This window comes from Rutilus rutilus (assembly GCF_951802725.1).
Source record: "Rutilus rutilus genome assembly, chromosome: 6".
Classification (NCBI taxonomy): domain Eukaryota; kingdom Metazoa; phylum Chordata; class Actinopteri; order Cypriniformes; family Leuciscidae; genus Rutilus; species Rutilus rutilus.
The window spans coordinates 39,314,021-39,331,772 of NC_140214.1; the positions used below are offsets into that span (position 1 = coordinate 39,314,021).

General features: G+C 40.8%; 2 protein-coding genes and 1 long non-coding RNA gene across 3 annotated transcripts in view; 2 read left to right on the forward strand and 1 right to left on the reverse strand.

The window, feature by feature from the left end:
• Positions 1 to 17,752, reverse strand: part of LOC311291334 (uncharacterized protein) — a 168,276-nt gene that overhangs the window by 52,862 nt on the left and 97,662 nt on the right. The window lies entirely within an intron of this gene.
• LOC311292672 lies at positions 7,802 to 8,645 on the forward strand. The gene is made up of 3 exons (XR_014627776.1): positions 7,802 to 7,986; positions 8,082 to 8,132; positions 8,460 to 8,645. It is a non-coding gene; the product is annotated as an uncharacterized lncRNA (long non-coding RNA).
• LOC311292812 (uncharacterized protein) lies at positions 12,335 to 14,140 on the forward strand. Its single transcript, XM_084412626.1, has 3 exons — positions 12,335 to 12,567; positions 12,783 to 12,879; positions 12,991 to 14,140. Exons 1-3 carry the CDS (start codon positions 12,490 to 12,492, stop codon positions 13,935 to 13,937), a joined length of 1,122 nt encoding a protein of 373 aa, XP_084268752.1. The 5' UTR covers positions 12,335 to 12,489; the 3' UTR covers positions 13,938 to 14,140.

Sequence of the window (17,752 nt, forward strand, 5' to 3'; positions counted from 1 at the left end):
CCCCAATGGGCTAGTACATATGTGTATTCCAGGCCTTCCTCAGGCAGGCTGGGCTTCCGCAGCGTTGCTGTACCTTTGCGGAGGACTGGACACCATTCGGCTCCTCAGCGAAAAGCACTATGCATGCGTCGCTTCCGCCTTTTTATACCCGCACTGGTAGGCGGGCTGCGGAATGCAAATCCTGCATGCCAATTTTCATTGGCTCGTTTTTAATTCACTCGTAGGCAATTGGTCTCCCTAGCGTGATCCCAATTCGTCAGGGAACTCCCCCGACGACACGTCTCCGTTCCCTGTACTCAGGGAACGAGGGTTTCATACGTAACCGAGATGTTCTTCTATAACCTTGTCAATGGTTGGTGCAGGTACCCGATTAACCCTCTGAGGTCGACAAACGCGCCGGCGCGTTTTGCTGGATTTTCTTCACATAGTAGCACAATAAACTTAAATTTCTCCGTCATTTATGGTCATACAGAAAAAAGAAATATGAAAAAAGAATCTGTGATATTTCTACTTTTGTATGTGTCCACTTACAATCGAATCAAAACATTGTGCTTTTGTAAAATAAAGAAAATAAACAGGGTGTGCTTTCTGCCTCTCCGTCGCGGTGAACTTTTTTTTCTTGAACACGTCTATAAACTGAAACAAAACTCAGCGAATACTTGTCACACATCTATGAGCCATATACCTTTATAAACATTTAAGTGTGTCCTTTTAAATGATCGGATTCAAACTGAAAACAAATATTCTCTGTTTAAGTAATTTGTATAAAACCAACAAGATTTCCAGCTTCTCACGCGCTTGCTAATTATTTTTAATTTGACCATGCCCACGCGCGCAAAAGAGATTCACATGCAAATCTCCACATAGCGTCGACGTCCTCCTAACGACGACCCACACAGTAAGTGTGTTAAATGTATGGGTTTTTCACATGCGCGCGAGGCATGGGATCGTCTAAATGCAAATTCTGTGAAAATTTGTTGCTCAAGACCCTCAAATCGCGGCTCGCGGTTTTTGAGAGGGAATCATTCGTCTCCCCCTGTCGCGCTCCCGAGGCCTCTCGAGGATCCGCGACTTGGGGTTCGGATGTAGAGCTTGAGGATGTGGAGTTCGAGCAGACGAGCCCCGCTCTTTCTCTCCCTCCCTCCCCTCGGCACGCGCGAGGCATGCCAGTCGAATTTTCACACGATTATTTGCGCCCCAGCCCGGGAGCACGCAACGCGCTTTCTTTTGGGCTGGAGGATGTACTTTTTACCGAGGCTTCCGACTCCGAGGATTTCGGGCCTACTCTCGCCGACGAGGTTATCTTCTGCTCCCTCCCCTGTTCGACCCAGAGAACGTCCCTCTTTTAGACCGGAGTTCTCTTCCAGGAGGAGCGAACCGGTGCATCCCCCACCTTCCACGGTTTGGGGAGCCCGCGGTCGCCCCTTTCCCCGTCAACGGCCTCACAAGCGCCTCCAGATGAAGCGGTCCGACAAACCGACCGCTCCGGCGGCCCAGAGCCGTTCCTGACCCTCCGGTCGGAAAAAGGAGAGCTCCTCTGCTTCCTCAAGGTTGGGACAGACCGCGCAAGCGTTTCTGCCCACCTCCCAGCTCTCCTTTCCTTGCCCTGTCACCTTCGCCACTCAGAGTGTCTCGAAGTGCCGGCCATTTTTCACCATCTCTACTCAGCCCGGCGCGGAAGGAAGGAGACGCTTTTTGCTTTCTCCCCTCACCCCCGACACTCTCTATAACTGCCGGTCGCATTCTCGGAGGCACTTTTCGCTTTCCTCCGGAGCGGGCGGACCTGGTCACCATGACCCCAGCATCGATGCCTCCCATCACGTGTCAGGACGCCAAGGGCTCTCCTGCACAGTCAACTTCTCTACCTCACGAACGTCAACACGGCACCCTCACTCAGGTATGTCGTCTGCATTACAACATCCCTCTTCCTCTTTCACATTTCTTTCAAGAATGGGAGCGCTTACCAGGGGTATCGTCTTGGGTTCTTCGCACAGTTCGGTTCGGCTACACTCTTCAGTTTTGCCGCAATCCCCCTTGTTTCAACGGGGTCTTTCCTACCGTAGTAGACAGCGCCACTCAGGCTTCTGTACTTCAGCAGGAAGTTTCATCCCTCCTTTTCAAAGGAGCAATAGAAGAGGTTCCTTCAGGGGAAACCGAACGGGGCTTTTACAGCCGTTATTTCCTGGTCCCGAAGAAGGGTGGCAATTTGCGTCCCATACTGGACCTCCGCCGACTGAACTTCGCCCTTTACAAAGGGAAATTCAAGATGTTGACGCTGAAAGCTATCATATCTCAGATTCGGCCAGAGGATTGGTTCGTGACAGTAGACCTAAAGGATGCTTACTTTCACATCCAGGTTGTACGGCGACACAGGCAGTTCCTCAGGTTCACCTTTGGAGAAAGAGCGTTCCAGTACAGGGTCCTTCCCTTCGGCCTCGCTCTGGCCCCGAGGACATTCACGAAGTGTATGGATGCAGCTCTGGCCCCTTTGCGGCTCCAGGGCATCCGTATTCTAAATTACCTGGACGATTGGCTCATTTTAGCCCAGTCCAGGGAGCTAGTGACCCACCACAGAGTCATATCCAGTCTCTCGGTTTGAGGTTGAACTCGGAGAAGAGTGTTCTTGCTCCGGCTCAAAGCACCGTTTTCTTGGGGGTGAACATGGATTCCGTTCTCATGCAGGCCCGCTTGGCTCCTGCACGGATTTCCAGTCTGACGTCATGTTTGGCCCGTTTTTCGCTAGGCCATCATGTGTCTGTGGGCACTTGCCGCAGGATGCTGGGCCTGATGGCCGCGGCCTCCTCCGTGCTACCGCTGGGCCTGCTCCACATGAGACCCTTCATGTGGTGGATGAAGCTCTCAGGGGTTCGGCCCTCCGGGCCAACCCTTCGCCTACTGAAGGTATCGCGCAGTTGCTTTCGAGCCCTGTCAGTTTGGCGGGACCCTCTTTTTCTTCGGAAAGGGGTCAGCATGGGTGCGGTATTTCGTCGCCAGATGATTACGACGGATGCCTCTCTCACCGGCTGGGGAGCAGTTTTCGAGGGCAGACCAGCGTGTGGGGTCTGGACTGGCGAGACTCTCTCTTGGCACATAAACTGCCTGGAGTTAAGAGCCGTTTTTCTGGCTCTGCATCATTTTCTCCCTCTTCTGGAGGGACACCATGTAATTGTCAGAACAGATAACATGGCAGTGGTGTCTCATGTGAACCGGCAGGGGGGTTCTCGGTCGCGCACCCTGGACAGGCATGCGCGTCACCTTCTCCTGTGGTCTCAGAGCAGTTTCCTATCTGAGAGCAGTTCATGTCCCAGGGGTTCTGAACCTCGCAGCAGACTTTCTGTCGAGGCAGAAACTCAGATCGGGAGAATGGATGTTGAACCGCCAGACAGTGGCCCTGATCTGGGAGGTTTTCGGAGAGGCGGAAGTGGACCTCTTTGCATCTCAAGAGTCGTCCCAATGCCCGCTGTGGTTCTCCCTGAGTCCCCCGGCTCCATTAGGGATAGATGCGTTCGCTCACCCTTGGCCAACGCAGAAACTCTATGCCTTCCCGCCCATCAAACTGATCCAGGCGGTCTTGGCCAGAGTGAGAGAGAGCGGAGTCAGCCTCCTCCTGGTAGCTCATTCTGGCCGTCTCAGCCATGGTTTTCGGAGCTAATTCCTCTGCTGGAATCTTCCCCCTGGAAGATCCCGGTCAGGGAGGACCTGCTGTCCCAGCTGCAGGGCAGGATATGGCATCCTCGCCCAGACATGTGGAAGCTGTATGTTTGGCCGATCAGAGGCCATTAGCATTAAGTTCTGATCTCCCAACTGACGTTCAGGAGACCATTGCGAGTGCTAGAGCCCCTTCTACAAGGAGGCTATATTCTTCCAAATGGAAGGTTTTTGAGGCATGGTGCTTAGCACATGATAGGAGTCCAGTTAACTGCCCTGTTGGTTCAGTACTAGAATTCCTGCAGGAGAAGTTTGCTTCTGGAGCAGCTGCTACCACTCTCAGAGTTTATGTCGCAGCTATTGCAGCACATAGGGAATCGGACGAGATTCCCCTGGGGAAACTAAGGTTAGTTTCGGCCTTCATGCGTGGGGTTAAGCGCCTGAAACCGGCTCGCTCCCCTAGAGTTGCCTCATGGGACCTTTCTGTTGTCCTAGAGGGTTTGACGAAGGCCCCCTTTGAGCCCTTGGAGTCAGCTCCGGAGCGGATTCTGACTCTCAAGGTTTCTCTTTTGTTGGCTTTGTCCTCATTAAAGCGGGTTGGAGACTTACAAGCTCTTTCTGTTAGCGAGTCTTGCTTGGACTTTGCTCCTGGCTTGGTCAAGGTTTCCTTGAGGCCGAGACCAGGGTATGTCCCTAAAGTTCTTTCCACAACTTTCCGCTCGCAGGTGGTTAACCTTAACGCTTTCCACCCTCCTCCATTTTCTTCTGAGGAAGATAGGAAGCTTAACTTGCTCTGCCCAGTTCGTTCTCTTAAGATATATGTAGACCGCTCAGGCGGTTGGAGGAAATCTAACCAGCTTCTGGTTTGCTTCGGTGCTGGCCGCCGTGGGCTTGCTGCATCAAAGCAGAGGATTTCTGACTGGGTCACAGAAGCTATCTCGTTGGCTTATGAGGTGCGTGGCTTACCTTCACCTCTTAGCATTAGAGCACATTCCACCAGAAGTGTGGCATCTTCTCAAGCTCTTTTTAGAGGAGCACTTTTGGAGGACATTTGTGTTGCGGCAGGCTGGTCCTCTCCGCACACTTTTGTAAGGTTCTATAATTTGGATCTTGACATGACCCCGGGTTCCCAGGTTCTTTCTGTTTGAACTCATCTTGGTCGTTGTCTCTTTATGTACCAGTCATTGAAAGCGCTCTAGCTTGGCGAGTTTGGTAGTCCGTTCCCACTGCGCTATCCGCAGCGTTGAGTGAACCTATGAAAGAGAACGTCTCTGGTTACTTACGTAACCTATGTTCTCTGAATAGGGAACGAGACGCTGCGTTAGCTGCCAAGCTCCTCGCGCTGCTGACAGTTTTTCTTTTCGGCAGAGAAATCTGAGGAGCAGATGGCGCGCGCGAATATGTAATGATGTGATGTAAGAGCGTCGGGGCGGAGCCAGATTGCGCGGGCGCCATCAGCCAATGAATTGGCGTGATTCTATAGGGCTTCAGACAATCGGCACATTCAGAGAATATCCCACTGCGCTATCCGCAGCGTCTCATTCCCTATTCAGAGAACATAGGTTACGTAAGTAACCAGAGACGATTGCTGGGGACGGACAAACATACTGTACATGCCAGGAAGGAAACCCCAGATTTCCAGTTGCAAAACCAACCAAACCCACTGGTATGTTTTCACATAAGGAACCTGATGTTCAAATGTATTATATCCTGTCTTGATCAAAGCAGGCAAAAGGCATACTGTTATTTATTTATCTTTTTATATACATATTCTAGATTGTATCGAAAATTTGACATTTCAGTGTCTTTTTATTTTCTTAGTTTGATCATGTTTTGGATGGGACCCAATCACCAGATGAGATCATGGGTGCAGTGGGTAAAACAGTGTTAAAAAGATCTGACTTGATCTCTTTCGGGTTGAAACAGGAAGTGGAGGCAACAGTTAGTGGATATGTTACACAACTTTATTTTAATATATTTGAAGTAACTTGTGATCAACATTTGACCTAACATTTTGGATCCTCATGCAATAGGTGATAAACTGTTGCCTTTCTTTGGGTGTCATTGGCAAACCTGGTTAATATAAACTAATAATGAAATTACATGATATTTGTGTTTTTAAAATAAAAAATTTTACAGGTCACCCAAAAATACAGGTTTGAAACAACTTGAGGGTGAGTAAATGATGACATAATTTAAAAGTTTGGGTGAACTATCAACTTTAAGTTATCATTATCACTTCTTATTGTAGTTTCTCAGATGAATTGCCACATTCAACAATATGTTCTATGTTTGTTCCTCTGTTCACTCCAACAGACTGATGCATCCTTAAAAGACTGCATCCTATTTCCGATTTGCAAATCAGGTCACTGGAAGGTCATGTGTAAGTTGTTGATTTCTTCAAATAACATTCGTTTAATTTTGGAAATATGCTAATCATTGCTTTCATCCAAGGTTTTGCCTGACAGCCATATTTGATATTGTTAATGTTAATTTATATTAGGGCTGCTCGATTATGACAAAAATCATAATTGCCGATTATTCCCTTGAAATTGTAATTGCGATTATTAAAGAACTTATATATAAATATATAATCAGATACACACACACACATATATATATATATATATATATATATATATATATATATATATATATATATATATATATATACATGTTTACACAAAAATTAACACACACAAGTACTGTCCCCCTTTACTTAACATACACATAAATTGTAAGAATATGACTAATAGTAAAGACTACTAATAAATAAAAATTAGGCCTATGCTAAAGCTATTAAATAGCAATCCCAAACTAGTTTTTGTTAATACAATGTTGGTATGAGCCACCACAGTCATTTAAAAAAAAATATATATAAATAAAAAAAACAAAAGGTGAAAATAAAGTGGCATTTTGGGGTTAATATGGAAACGACTGTTACCATGGTGAATACACAATACTAACAAGAACTGTTATGAAACATGGAAACTGCTCCTGGTGAATAGAATGAAAATCATCCCTGCATGCAAATCCTTCTCAGCTGACACACGACGTACCAGTGACGTGATTTATTGGTATTTTACTTTTATTTCGTGTAATTTACAATTTAACGACGTTGCATGCTCGTAGTTTCTTTTACACTTTATACAGTGAAGCGGCACACAGCGCGCGCCACCGCATTTGCGCGTGCAATTGAAAAAGTGCACAGTAACGGCTGACAGGACAGGAAAGTCAGTTTTTCTGAGGTGAAATACTTTTATTTCAGCATACACTTACGTCACTGCCTGGTAGGTCCTATTGTGCTGGGTTTTCTGAAGTTGTCATGATTCAACATAACATTTATCTAAACAACACGCACGCAGAGTGGATTTTCTTTTGTAATCGTGGCTTTGAACGATTACGTAATCGTGGCCCCCGTAATCGTAATCGCGATTAGAAATTCGATTAATTGTGCAGCCCTAATTTATATGGTAATCATAATTAGGCATATTCATTTGTTTTCCCTCTTTATCTTAATAAAGATTGTATACTTAAAAATTAAAAGAAGAAATAACAAACCAACACACACAGGCTTGTAGGAAGTTTGCTTTGTGTATTCTGCAGGTATTGCTCCCGAAACTTAACAGGATACACATCCTCGACTCCACTGACCCTAGAGGTTATGGAGATGTTGCCTGTGTATCCATGTTCAGGTTTACATGCTGTATAATTCCATTCCATGGAGTTCCGTGGGACAAACTGTTCTGTGTTCCAGTTTTATGCTATAGTTAATATTTGTTAAATTATTTTATATACACCTATACAAAATATACTAGAACTGTTCACTTTTTCCATGTAACTTACCCCCAGTTTCACAGACAAGGCTCAAACTAGTCCCAGACTAAAATGCATGTTTAACTGAAAGAAAATTACACTTGTATATCTTAAAATGTCAGTGACATTGTTTCTTTTAAGATTCACAACAGTAATGTTTTTTTCTAAGGCATATTTATAAAAGCTACTTAAATGTCCTAATTGCACTAAGGCCTAATCCTGGCATAATCTAAACCCTATCTGTGAAACCTGGCTTCAAATTTTTACATATTAGTCCAGTGGTTCAGTTCAACACTTTGTTCTCTGGTTTTAGATAGGCATAGACAGTGGCAAATTACACCTGCTCCCTAGTTCAGGTATGCTACTGTCTATACCTGCTGCAACATGGCTAAGTGGTTCAACACGGAGTTCATCTCTCTCTTTCTCTCATGTGTATAAAATAACTAACTGTTTTCCCCCTTCTTTTTAAGCTCAATTGCAATAAAGATGGATCCGGGATCTTGGAAGCTTGTTAAAAATAAGGTATTGATTTCCATGTTACAACAAATTTGATTTCTTTGCTATCTTTAGTGTATAAATAAAATGTTAGTTTTTCCATTTAGATTTTTTTTTCCCAGGGTGTTCCAGCACAGTTGTGATCTGTGGACTGCGGTGTATTCATGCTAATGGTAAATTATTACGGTGGTTTTGTTTCTCCATAACATTTATTTTACGGATAACCCAACATCCATAATAATTGTCATCAAAAGACATCAGGCTGATCCCAATGAATTTAGTTTTTCGTGTGTTAGGGTTAGTGATGTCACTAGCCCAGGAGGAAGCTTGTGTAGTCCCTACAGTTGTTTGTCTCCCTTTGCTTTGAACTTTGATCGTCGTAACTTATTCATATTGCAGATATTGTTTATGCTCTGACAGCAACATTACTCTAAAGAAAAGTTAAATCATAATCATAAACCACCCGTTTAAACCACCCCAAAATGTTATCTGTTTGACAGTATGCACTGTACAAGGTGTTTAACTGGGAATTTGACTTCACCCAGGTAAGCACTATCCCTTTCTATTTCTAGGAAAGGTATTACTTACTTTTTAAACATCCTTTTCCAAATGTATCTTGCTTTTCAGCATGATATGGCCCATATCAGGCGGTGGTGGGTGAATCTGCTCTTATTAAAAATGACACATGGAAGGTATAGATAGCCAAAATGGTTTTTATTTGCATATTCTAAGTAATGTTTGGTAATAAAATGCATGTTTTGTTTTCAGAAAGAGGAAGTGCATCAGCCTTGTCGACGTAATCAGTGAAGAGACAAAACGACAGGAGGCAGGACAAGTACAGAACATCGAAATCTTGATGGTAGTATTACATTCAATATGACATAAGCAAAGATCGAACAGATTTCAAGCCTTTATTATCTCACAAACTATTGTAGTAGCTTTATGGCAAATACCTTGTTAAATTAAATGTTTTCGAGTATTACCTGCACCCATATGCACATTCTGATTTAAGGGAGGTTTGGTCATGATGTTTGGAAACGGCAATATAAATATTTTGGTTTGTTTGTAATACCCAATAGTTGCCAGACTGTCCTGTCTAAAATTCTTCTTCCCGTGGTCCTTGGAGGGTGATTCTCGATTGTTAAATCTGTCTTTAGTTTGTTCCAGATTCAGAAGTCTGATGGATACAGACTCATTTAGGAGGAGGGCACACTTCTGCTGGCTTGACAGTACGTATATATTTTTTCTTTTGCACATTTGATTTAAACGTGGTTAAAATAGAAACTGAGAAATTTAATGGTTTGGCAACATGTCTTCAATTATTCTTTTTAATCATGCTCATTTTTATGCTCCTCAAATTTAAATATTCAGGTGTAACAAATTGGAGAGAAGTCTGTGACATGTCAAGAATACTACCAGATGTACACACTGCAGCCCTGCAGACACTGCAATGAAATTTACAAGAACTGCTTACCAGGTGTATAAATTATGATTGAAAATGTGATCACTGCTAGCTGCTTAATGACAAAATGCAACAAGAATAGTCATTCATGTGGCTGCATCCATGTGTACTGTTAATAAGGTAATTTGGATATTAATGTCACAATTTTCTTATGAATCCTCTAGGTTATGTTCGAAGAGGAAAACGAGGAGAAATGCAAGGCTTTTTCTCGGAAAACACTCATCCAGGGTTTGCAGTGATTGGTGCCAGATGCTGGAGAGTGAAAAGTCGTTCAACCAGTTCCAGTCTAAAAGCCTAGTTAATCTAACTAATATTTCTTTTTTTCTAACTAACTTTTTGTTTCTTTCTTTCTTTCTTTCTTTCTTTCTTTCTTTCTTTCTTTCTTTCTTTCTTATCTTTTTCTAACTTTTGTCTTTCTTACTAATCTTAAGGTTACAGGGGTTAAACACTACTTGATTTATGTGATCTGATTCACAGAATTGTACTTTTTTGTGTATTTCTTTAAAGTGAACATTATCTGTACTACTTTTGGAGGAACTGCGATTCCCTTGTGCTTCTGTGTGTGCATTGAATGCTCTGTGCAGGTCTTGTGATATGCAGCAGCTGACCCCAAGACGCCTTTCTACGACCTCCGAGGTCATCACCGGACCATCTTGAATGACAATGTCGACTTACCCACCTATCTATCCATAAGTGTAGAATTGTTTCAACTTTATGTTCTCTTGCCAATGAGGAGTAGCCAACATGTATGTACTAATGTCAATCATGCCCTTGGAAATAGTATAACTGGTGTAAGATTTTGTGTACGGTAGAGTCTCTTTTTCGAGCCAACTTAGTTTTTCTACGAACTTTACCATCTAGTTCAGAATTGATGTTGATCATTCTGATTTCAGAACAACAAATAACAAGCCTGTTTTCAAAGTTACAGCTGTCTTATAAAACAAAGACAAGAATGTATTGAAATACTACAAATGTAAAACTTAACTTAAATGATAGCAAAATATGATTTTTAAATAAAGGTAATTGAGACCATGTTCTTTTTTTCTTTTAGACAGAACTTTCATTAAGTTTAATGAATGTTTATGTACATTTAATAAACAATATGATTATATAGGCGTTCATTTATGTATATATTTCATTATTTAACAAACATGTACACAAATTCTATTTATACACGTACAAATTCATAATTTCAAGTGTAGCTTAATGTTTGTTTTTTGTATTATGTCTATGATCTTCGTTACTTGATTTATGTTTGATAAACCTTTTTAAATCAAATACAAAATAATTACAAATGTAAGTATTTCATTTAATTAAGAACAAAAATTATATATAAATTGATATAATAATTTATTTTCCTTGCTAAAAGCATAGACATAATTATGTCTATGGCTAAAAGCGGCATCCACATCCGACTTCCGGTTATTTGCTGCCAGTGGCAGCTACTTGCCAGCTGCCGATTTTTCGCTGAACCCGTACTGGATGCGCTGGCGGCCGATGACGTCACCGCTCGTTCGCGCCTTTCCTTCCCTCATTGAGTTTTAAACTTTTTACAGTCTATGGTTTTAACGTCAAGTCTTCTGAGGTGAGGCGACTCAGGCGAGCAGTTCACGGACACGGTATGTCTCATATTTACACAACCATCAAACACAATACAGGTTGTTTAAGCGACAGGCTCATTTCTGTATTGTTTTCATCGGGCACAGCGCTACTTAAGTTGTGCGTCTTTTCTGGCGTCTTCCTACTGAAATAAACATTTAGTGCAGCAGCAGCGAACATGTGAGGAAAATATGTTGAATTCAATTCAATTTTGTTTTTGTGTGTGTGTGATTGTTTCGAGGTTTTATAGTGAGAACTGTCACTGAATTAATAATATGTAAGGAATAATGTAGAGCGAGGCGGTTATAGCGAATAACTTGCAACCCCAACAGGCGAAGCGGAGGGATCTTGAATCAGCCTGAAGGGATTGTATTCGTTATAACAACCGCCTCGCTCTACATTATCCCGCTTATTACATGGCTACCTACTAAATAAATCAATAATTTAACACAAAATATTGATTTAAAAAGGAGTTTATTGATTTATAAACGACTGTATTGCTTCCGCTAAAGAAAATAGTCCCTTCCGTCTCTACGGTTAGAATCCTGCGTCCATAGCAACGCTCTGTTTATCATGGCGACGGTGTGTTATAGGCTATGTGCACCATAGACATAATAAATACATAGACGCCCTATAGGCCTTTATCACAGTGCGCGTGACGTCACTTCCAACGGCGAGTAGTAGCGTAAACCGACTTCCGGTCGAGTCTGTAGCAATGGCGGCGGCGCGAAGGTTTTCAATATCACTGCGGAAACTTCCTCAAATCACCAACGTTTACACGATTGTGGAAAATCTTTCACAAACGAAAGTATCCAAATTTGAGAAGGGATATAAATTCTTCTTTGAAAACTACATTTTCAATTATGAAGGTAAGTTTCATTTTAACGTTTGTTTATTCTCTAGAAATGGCTAACATGCTACCTAGCTGGCTAAACCATGATTGTCTTACAAATACGCAAACCGATACAATTTTCAAGTAAAAAACGATTTTTATTTTGCTGTGATATGGTATTGTGATTATAATGCTGTTTTTGTGCAATACAGTATCTGATGTTGTAGATAGTGAGGTGATTATCAGGGCACAGTGTTACCGGTCCATGAAGAAAAATGAAGAGCCACACTCTCTTCAGGTTACCTGTTCAGGTTTCAGAACTTTAGTTAGGTCCAGTTCGAGGACACAAATTTGATTGTGTTTATAGTTGCTACGGTTGTAGCGGGTTAAACTGCGGTTGCAGTTTGTTTGAAAAAGTGTTCAAATGAAAATTGTTAGACTGCTGTTGCAGTCAATTTATGTTAATGTTTCATTTGTATTCTAATTTTAAACCGTATATAATGTTTTATTTATTTAGATTTCATTTAAAGTCGACGAGAATCCTCCTGTCATCAGTACTTTTTGCTGTTCCTGTGTGGCTGGGAAAGAGCTATGCAACCATTTGGTTGGCTTGCTGTTTCAGAGTGCACACTACAGCATGATGAAACTTAAGACGGTACCACCCACTATACCCAGCACAAGCTCTCTACAGACTTGGCACAGGCCCAGGACTCAGGTATAGTAAACAGCTATTAACTATTTTACGCATTAATTATGACAATATCAGACAGTATTGTTTTCATTGCTACAAGGACACGAAAAAACAAGTTTTGACTTTCTAGCTGTCCACTGCTGCAAACTCTAAACATAAAAGGATTTATTTAGAAAAATTAAGCTTTCAAAGTTTATAAACATGCTCTCAATAATAACATAATTTTTATTTTTTAACAGGGAATCCATCCTGAAGCAGTGGATCGATTACTTGTGAGGAAGCCAAAAACCTCTAGCAGAAGTGGTATTAAGTCCACTCTTTACAGGGCCTACACAGGTGATTACATTTACATTATTTTATGTCTAGCAAAAAGATGTACAAATTAAAGGACTTTTAAAAGTATTATTTCTATTCTCTTTTTTTTTTTTTTTTTTGCTTTGTTTTTAGGTCCCCTTCCCAATAATTTGCTGCTCTCTTCTGTGGAGTCTTTAAGAAGTGTCAGGCCTCAGCCACTGATCTGCAAGGTTCTGCATGGCTTGTCCGAGATGAATCTGGTGGAGTCTAAGTTTGGCCTGGTACCCAAAGGTTCTTTGCTGTCCTATCAGTGCCCTGCTGAGTCATCAAGGGATGCTGTGAAACATGCAGAAGCCCCTGCTTTCCCTACGCTTCCTCTGGATGGGTATACATTTGAAGGGAGATTTAATTTTGTCCCGAATTTCCATGATATGTTGTTCTTAGAAAGCTTGGCTGTCACTCAAGAACTAAGCACAATAATTGAAAAAGACACACGGGACCAGTCACAGTCTGCTCTATGGAACCAAATGCGTACACCACGCATTACATCCAGTAGATTCCGTGAGGTGTGTCATGTCAGAGGAGAGTCGACTAGCCAGGCACTAGCTGCTCGAATCATCAAAGGGGTTCGTCAGACTTCTGCAATGAAGCGTGGACTGGATCTTGAGCCTGAAGTGCTATTTCAGTACTGTAGTATGATGAATGTCAATGTTTTACAGTGTGGGTTTGTTATACATCCTGATGCGCCACACCTTGGCACAAGCCCTGATGGCAGAGTCTACGACCCTACTGAGAACCCTCCCTTTGGACTTGCAGAGGTAAAATGTCCTGACGTTGATGACATTTCTCAGGTGACACACATAAAAGTTGTCAACGGTCAAGCTAAGTTAAAGGAAAGCCACAAATACTACTGGCAAGTTCAGGGACAGCTTGCAGTAACAGGACTGAGTTGGTGTGACTTTATAACAAATACCAAAACAGACATAACCATTCAGCGCATCTGGAGAGATGAGAGTTTAATTGTGTTGATGAGGGACAAAGTAGACAATTTTTTCTTTAATACATACATGAATGTGTATTTTAACTCTAGGAGTTGTTAAACTAATACTGGTAGTGATTGATTGTTTATTGTTAAAGGTCAAGGTCACACAAAAAAGAAATGTATGCAATAATTTACTCACCCTGGTGCCATCCTGGATGTACATGATGCACAGTATACATACATGATATATGAATATAGATCATATATAAGGATTTTATATCTTATTTATCTATATATATATTTATATTTTAAATCTTAAGAGTGCTGATGTGCTTAAACTAGTGCTGATGTTGATTTATTGTTTAATGTTACATGAACAGTTTACCCAAAAATGATATTTATGCCACAAATTATGGCATTAATCTTTAAATCTTAAAGGTTCTTCAAATGTCTATTTTGGTTGAGCATCTGTTTGTCTTAAATGTTTAATAGTGCCTATTCATAACTAAGTTCACTGTAAATTGTTAACGAATAAATGAGAAATTGTAACAACTGAGAAATTGTAACATTTTAATTGTCACAATGCAGTCAATACATATGTAAAAAAAAAAGTGGTGCAATAAAAAACAATTACAATTTTTAAGTTTGCAACTTTCAAGCTCAATTACTAAAAACATATTGCAACATTAAATGCAAGTTTTCACAATTCAATATTTTTGTACAAATTAAACTATAAAACAGACATTTGATTGGTGGCAAATTAAATCATTTTTCTTTTCTGTATAAACGTTCTATACAACATCATTTACATTAAGTGGGCCTTTGATAATTAGCCATTAAACAGCAGTTTTCACAATTCAATATTTTTGTACAAATTAAACTATATAACAAGACATTTGATTGGTGGCAAATTAAATCATGTTTCTTTTCTGTATACAAGTTCTATACAACATTTACATCAAGTGGGCCTTTGATAATTAGCCATTAAACAGCAGTTTTCACAATTCAATATTTTTGTACAAATTAAACTATATAACAGACATTTGATTGGTGGCAAATTAAATCATGTTTCTTTTCTGTATAAACGTTCTATACAACATCATCATTTGCATCAAGTGGGCCTTGGTAATTAGCCATTAAACAGCAGTTTGCCCATATTTGGTTCACTGTGCCTGTCAGGGTAAGAGGAATGGTAGAGTCCCAGATGTGGTTTTCTTTGATTCGCCGAATGACTCTTTCCACCACAATCCTTAGACGGGCTATTGATTGTGTATGTTTCGTCTCCTCTTTTGTGAATTGGGCTGCTCTTTTGAATGGAGGGATAACAAGCCTGGCTCCCACATTCTCAAGCAGTCGCTCTATGGTAAAGCCTTTATCTGCCATACAACAGTCTCCAGGCTCCAGCAGTTCCAGAAGTCCAGACTGTTTTGTTATCTCCCTGTCTGAGATGGATCCAGTGAACAGCTGTGAAACAAAGGTTATGGCCCCACATGGAGCAACACCAACCAAGCCTTTGAAGGTAGGGTAGTTTTTGTAATGTGAAAACATCTCCGACTGTAGTGTAAGTGCTGAGGGGTTTTCACATCTGATCTCAGCACAGTCCAAAATAACACGGACATCTGGGAAGTGCTCCTTAAATTTTGCTGGCATGGTTGCTCTGACTTGCTCTTTGGTCATCCAAATAGGCAAGGACCCCAAAACAAGGTACAGAAAATTTGCCCATGTTATGATAACTCGACTGACCGTTGTTGTACTCACATTGAAGATATCTGCCAAGACCTTCTCTCGTAGACCTGCAGACACGCGACAGCAATAAAGGAAAAGCTCGTCAATAAGCTGAAGCTTTCTGTTAGGGCTTGGTCCTGGAACCATGTCTCTGTGCCTTAGACCAGTACACAAGGTTCGATGCTGATGGTTCTATTGATGCCCAGAAAATCCTGAAAACCTTCTCTGAGGGAAAACGTGTGTAAAATCGGAAGTCGTCATCCGAGAGACAAAATCGATTTATTTGAATGCGGGAGACAGACAAAGCTCTCACTTCTGCCTCCAAATCTCTAATTCTCTCTGCTGCAGCATCCAATAGATCTGGACACGGAGGTGTTGAGTAGTCATGGTCTGTGAGTGGGACGGGTCCGTAATAGACACTCCCCCAGTTGTTCCATTCAAACCTGGACGGTATAACTCCACGTTTCAAGCGTTTACGATCGGCTGTTGACGAGTAGTCAGATTCCGTGAAGTGTTGCCCGCAGACGTATGTACTCCCTTTTAAAACTGCAAAACTTTTGCCTTCATCCCGCCGAATAGAATGAATCCACATTTTCTTCACTTTTTCATCAGTTGGAAAAGAATGAAAACTGAGATACGGCTGTTTAGTAGAACTATTACAACATTTAGGAACGCAACAACAATTCCTCGCTGTGCTCGCCGCCATTGCTACAGACTCGACCGGAAGTCGGTTTACGCTACTACTCGCCGTTGGAAGTGACGTCACGCGCACTGTGATAAAGGCCTATTGGCCGCTGGATCGTACGTCAACGGCGCCGCCATACTGCGGAGGGCAACTTTCCCATACCTCTCATAACGAGAATTGAGAAAAAAGCCTATTTCGTGTGCTGCTTGGGGCTTTACAAATCGCCACACAATTGAAAACAGGTCTCAGGGAATTACCTTTCACAAGCAAAACTGAAAATTTGTTTCTGGTTGTATTTCATTTACTATTTTTATTTTCAGAGGAGAAAGGCCGAGAAATTTAAAAATACTGTTATTGTGTCACGAAGTGTAGTTTTAAGAGTTTTTCAGTCGACAATGTAGTTGTTTAAAGCTCAAATCTGTGGGTTATTTATAAAGATAGCGCCTATTTAAAAATGTTATCTGACGGTTTCGGAGTTGTGAGATCCAGTGATCACCGGGCGCTCAGCGCTCATGTACCCCGCCGAGAACAGCCTTACCTCGGCGCCGCTGGATCTGATGTCTTTAGTCTAGTGGTTAAACATGAGAATAATTCGTCTTGTGTATATCTAAAGGGCGATCTTTAGTCTCATTAATCTATAATTTGTTCCTTGGCAAATCGTTTTGGCTGAGGGCAAAGTGAAGTTTCATAACTTTATATATTTAGGCTATTTAACTTTAACGTTGTAGCCTTCTGTGTGTTTGACTGAATAATCGTTTACTGTATTTCTTGGCTTGTATTATAGCTTCTTATACCTTTTAAAGACTGAAATTTAACAAAAAGAGACAGGGTTGCGTCATTTTATAGCCTATGTAAGAATATTTTAAAATATATAAATTTACATTATTTATTATTGTTATTATAATAATATACCACTTGCGATTATCAATCTATTATAGTTATGCTGTTAAATTATGTACTATTCATAGTAACTATTTAACCTATTATTTTTTATTGTCTATATTCTGTAATTGATATTTCATATTATTTTGCTATTATTATAATATTATACATAAACTATATGCTATTATCAATATATTATTATTATTTTATAGTACTTATGATATTATATAATTATACTTTTCATTACTATTTTATTTGCTGTATACTGTTTGTTTATTTTATTGACTAAACTATTTACTATTAGCCTACTTCTCACTTTATTTTATATATACTATTTGCTTTGCACTGTAGTTGTACCATATCACATGTATTACCATAAAGGATCCATCAGTTATCTTTGTTATTGCTAAAATCGGGTCAATGACAGAATATGCTTTTTCCACAATAAGAAAACTTTATTTTATTTAATGTGAAAATTAAATAATATCTCAGTATGGGGGTGTTCACAATTCTTATCCAAGAATAAAAAGCCAAATACATGACAAGCCTGAGCTTTGGCCATTCCTTATTAAAAAAAATATTTTATAAATCTAACTATCGAGATTTTAAATAACTAGAGATGGAACTTTTTTGTACACCAC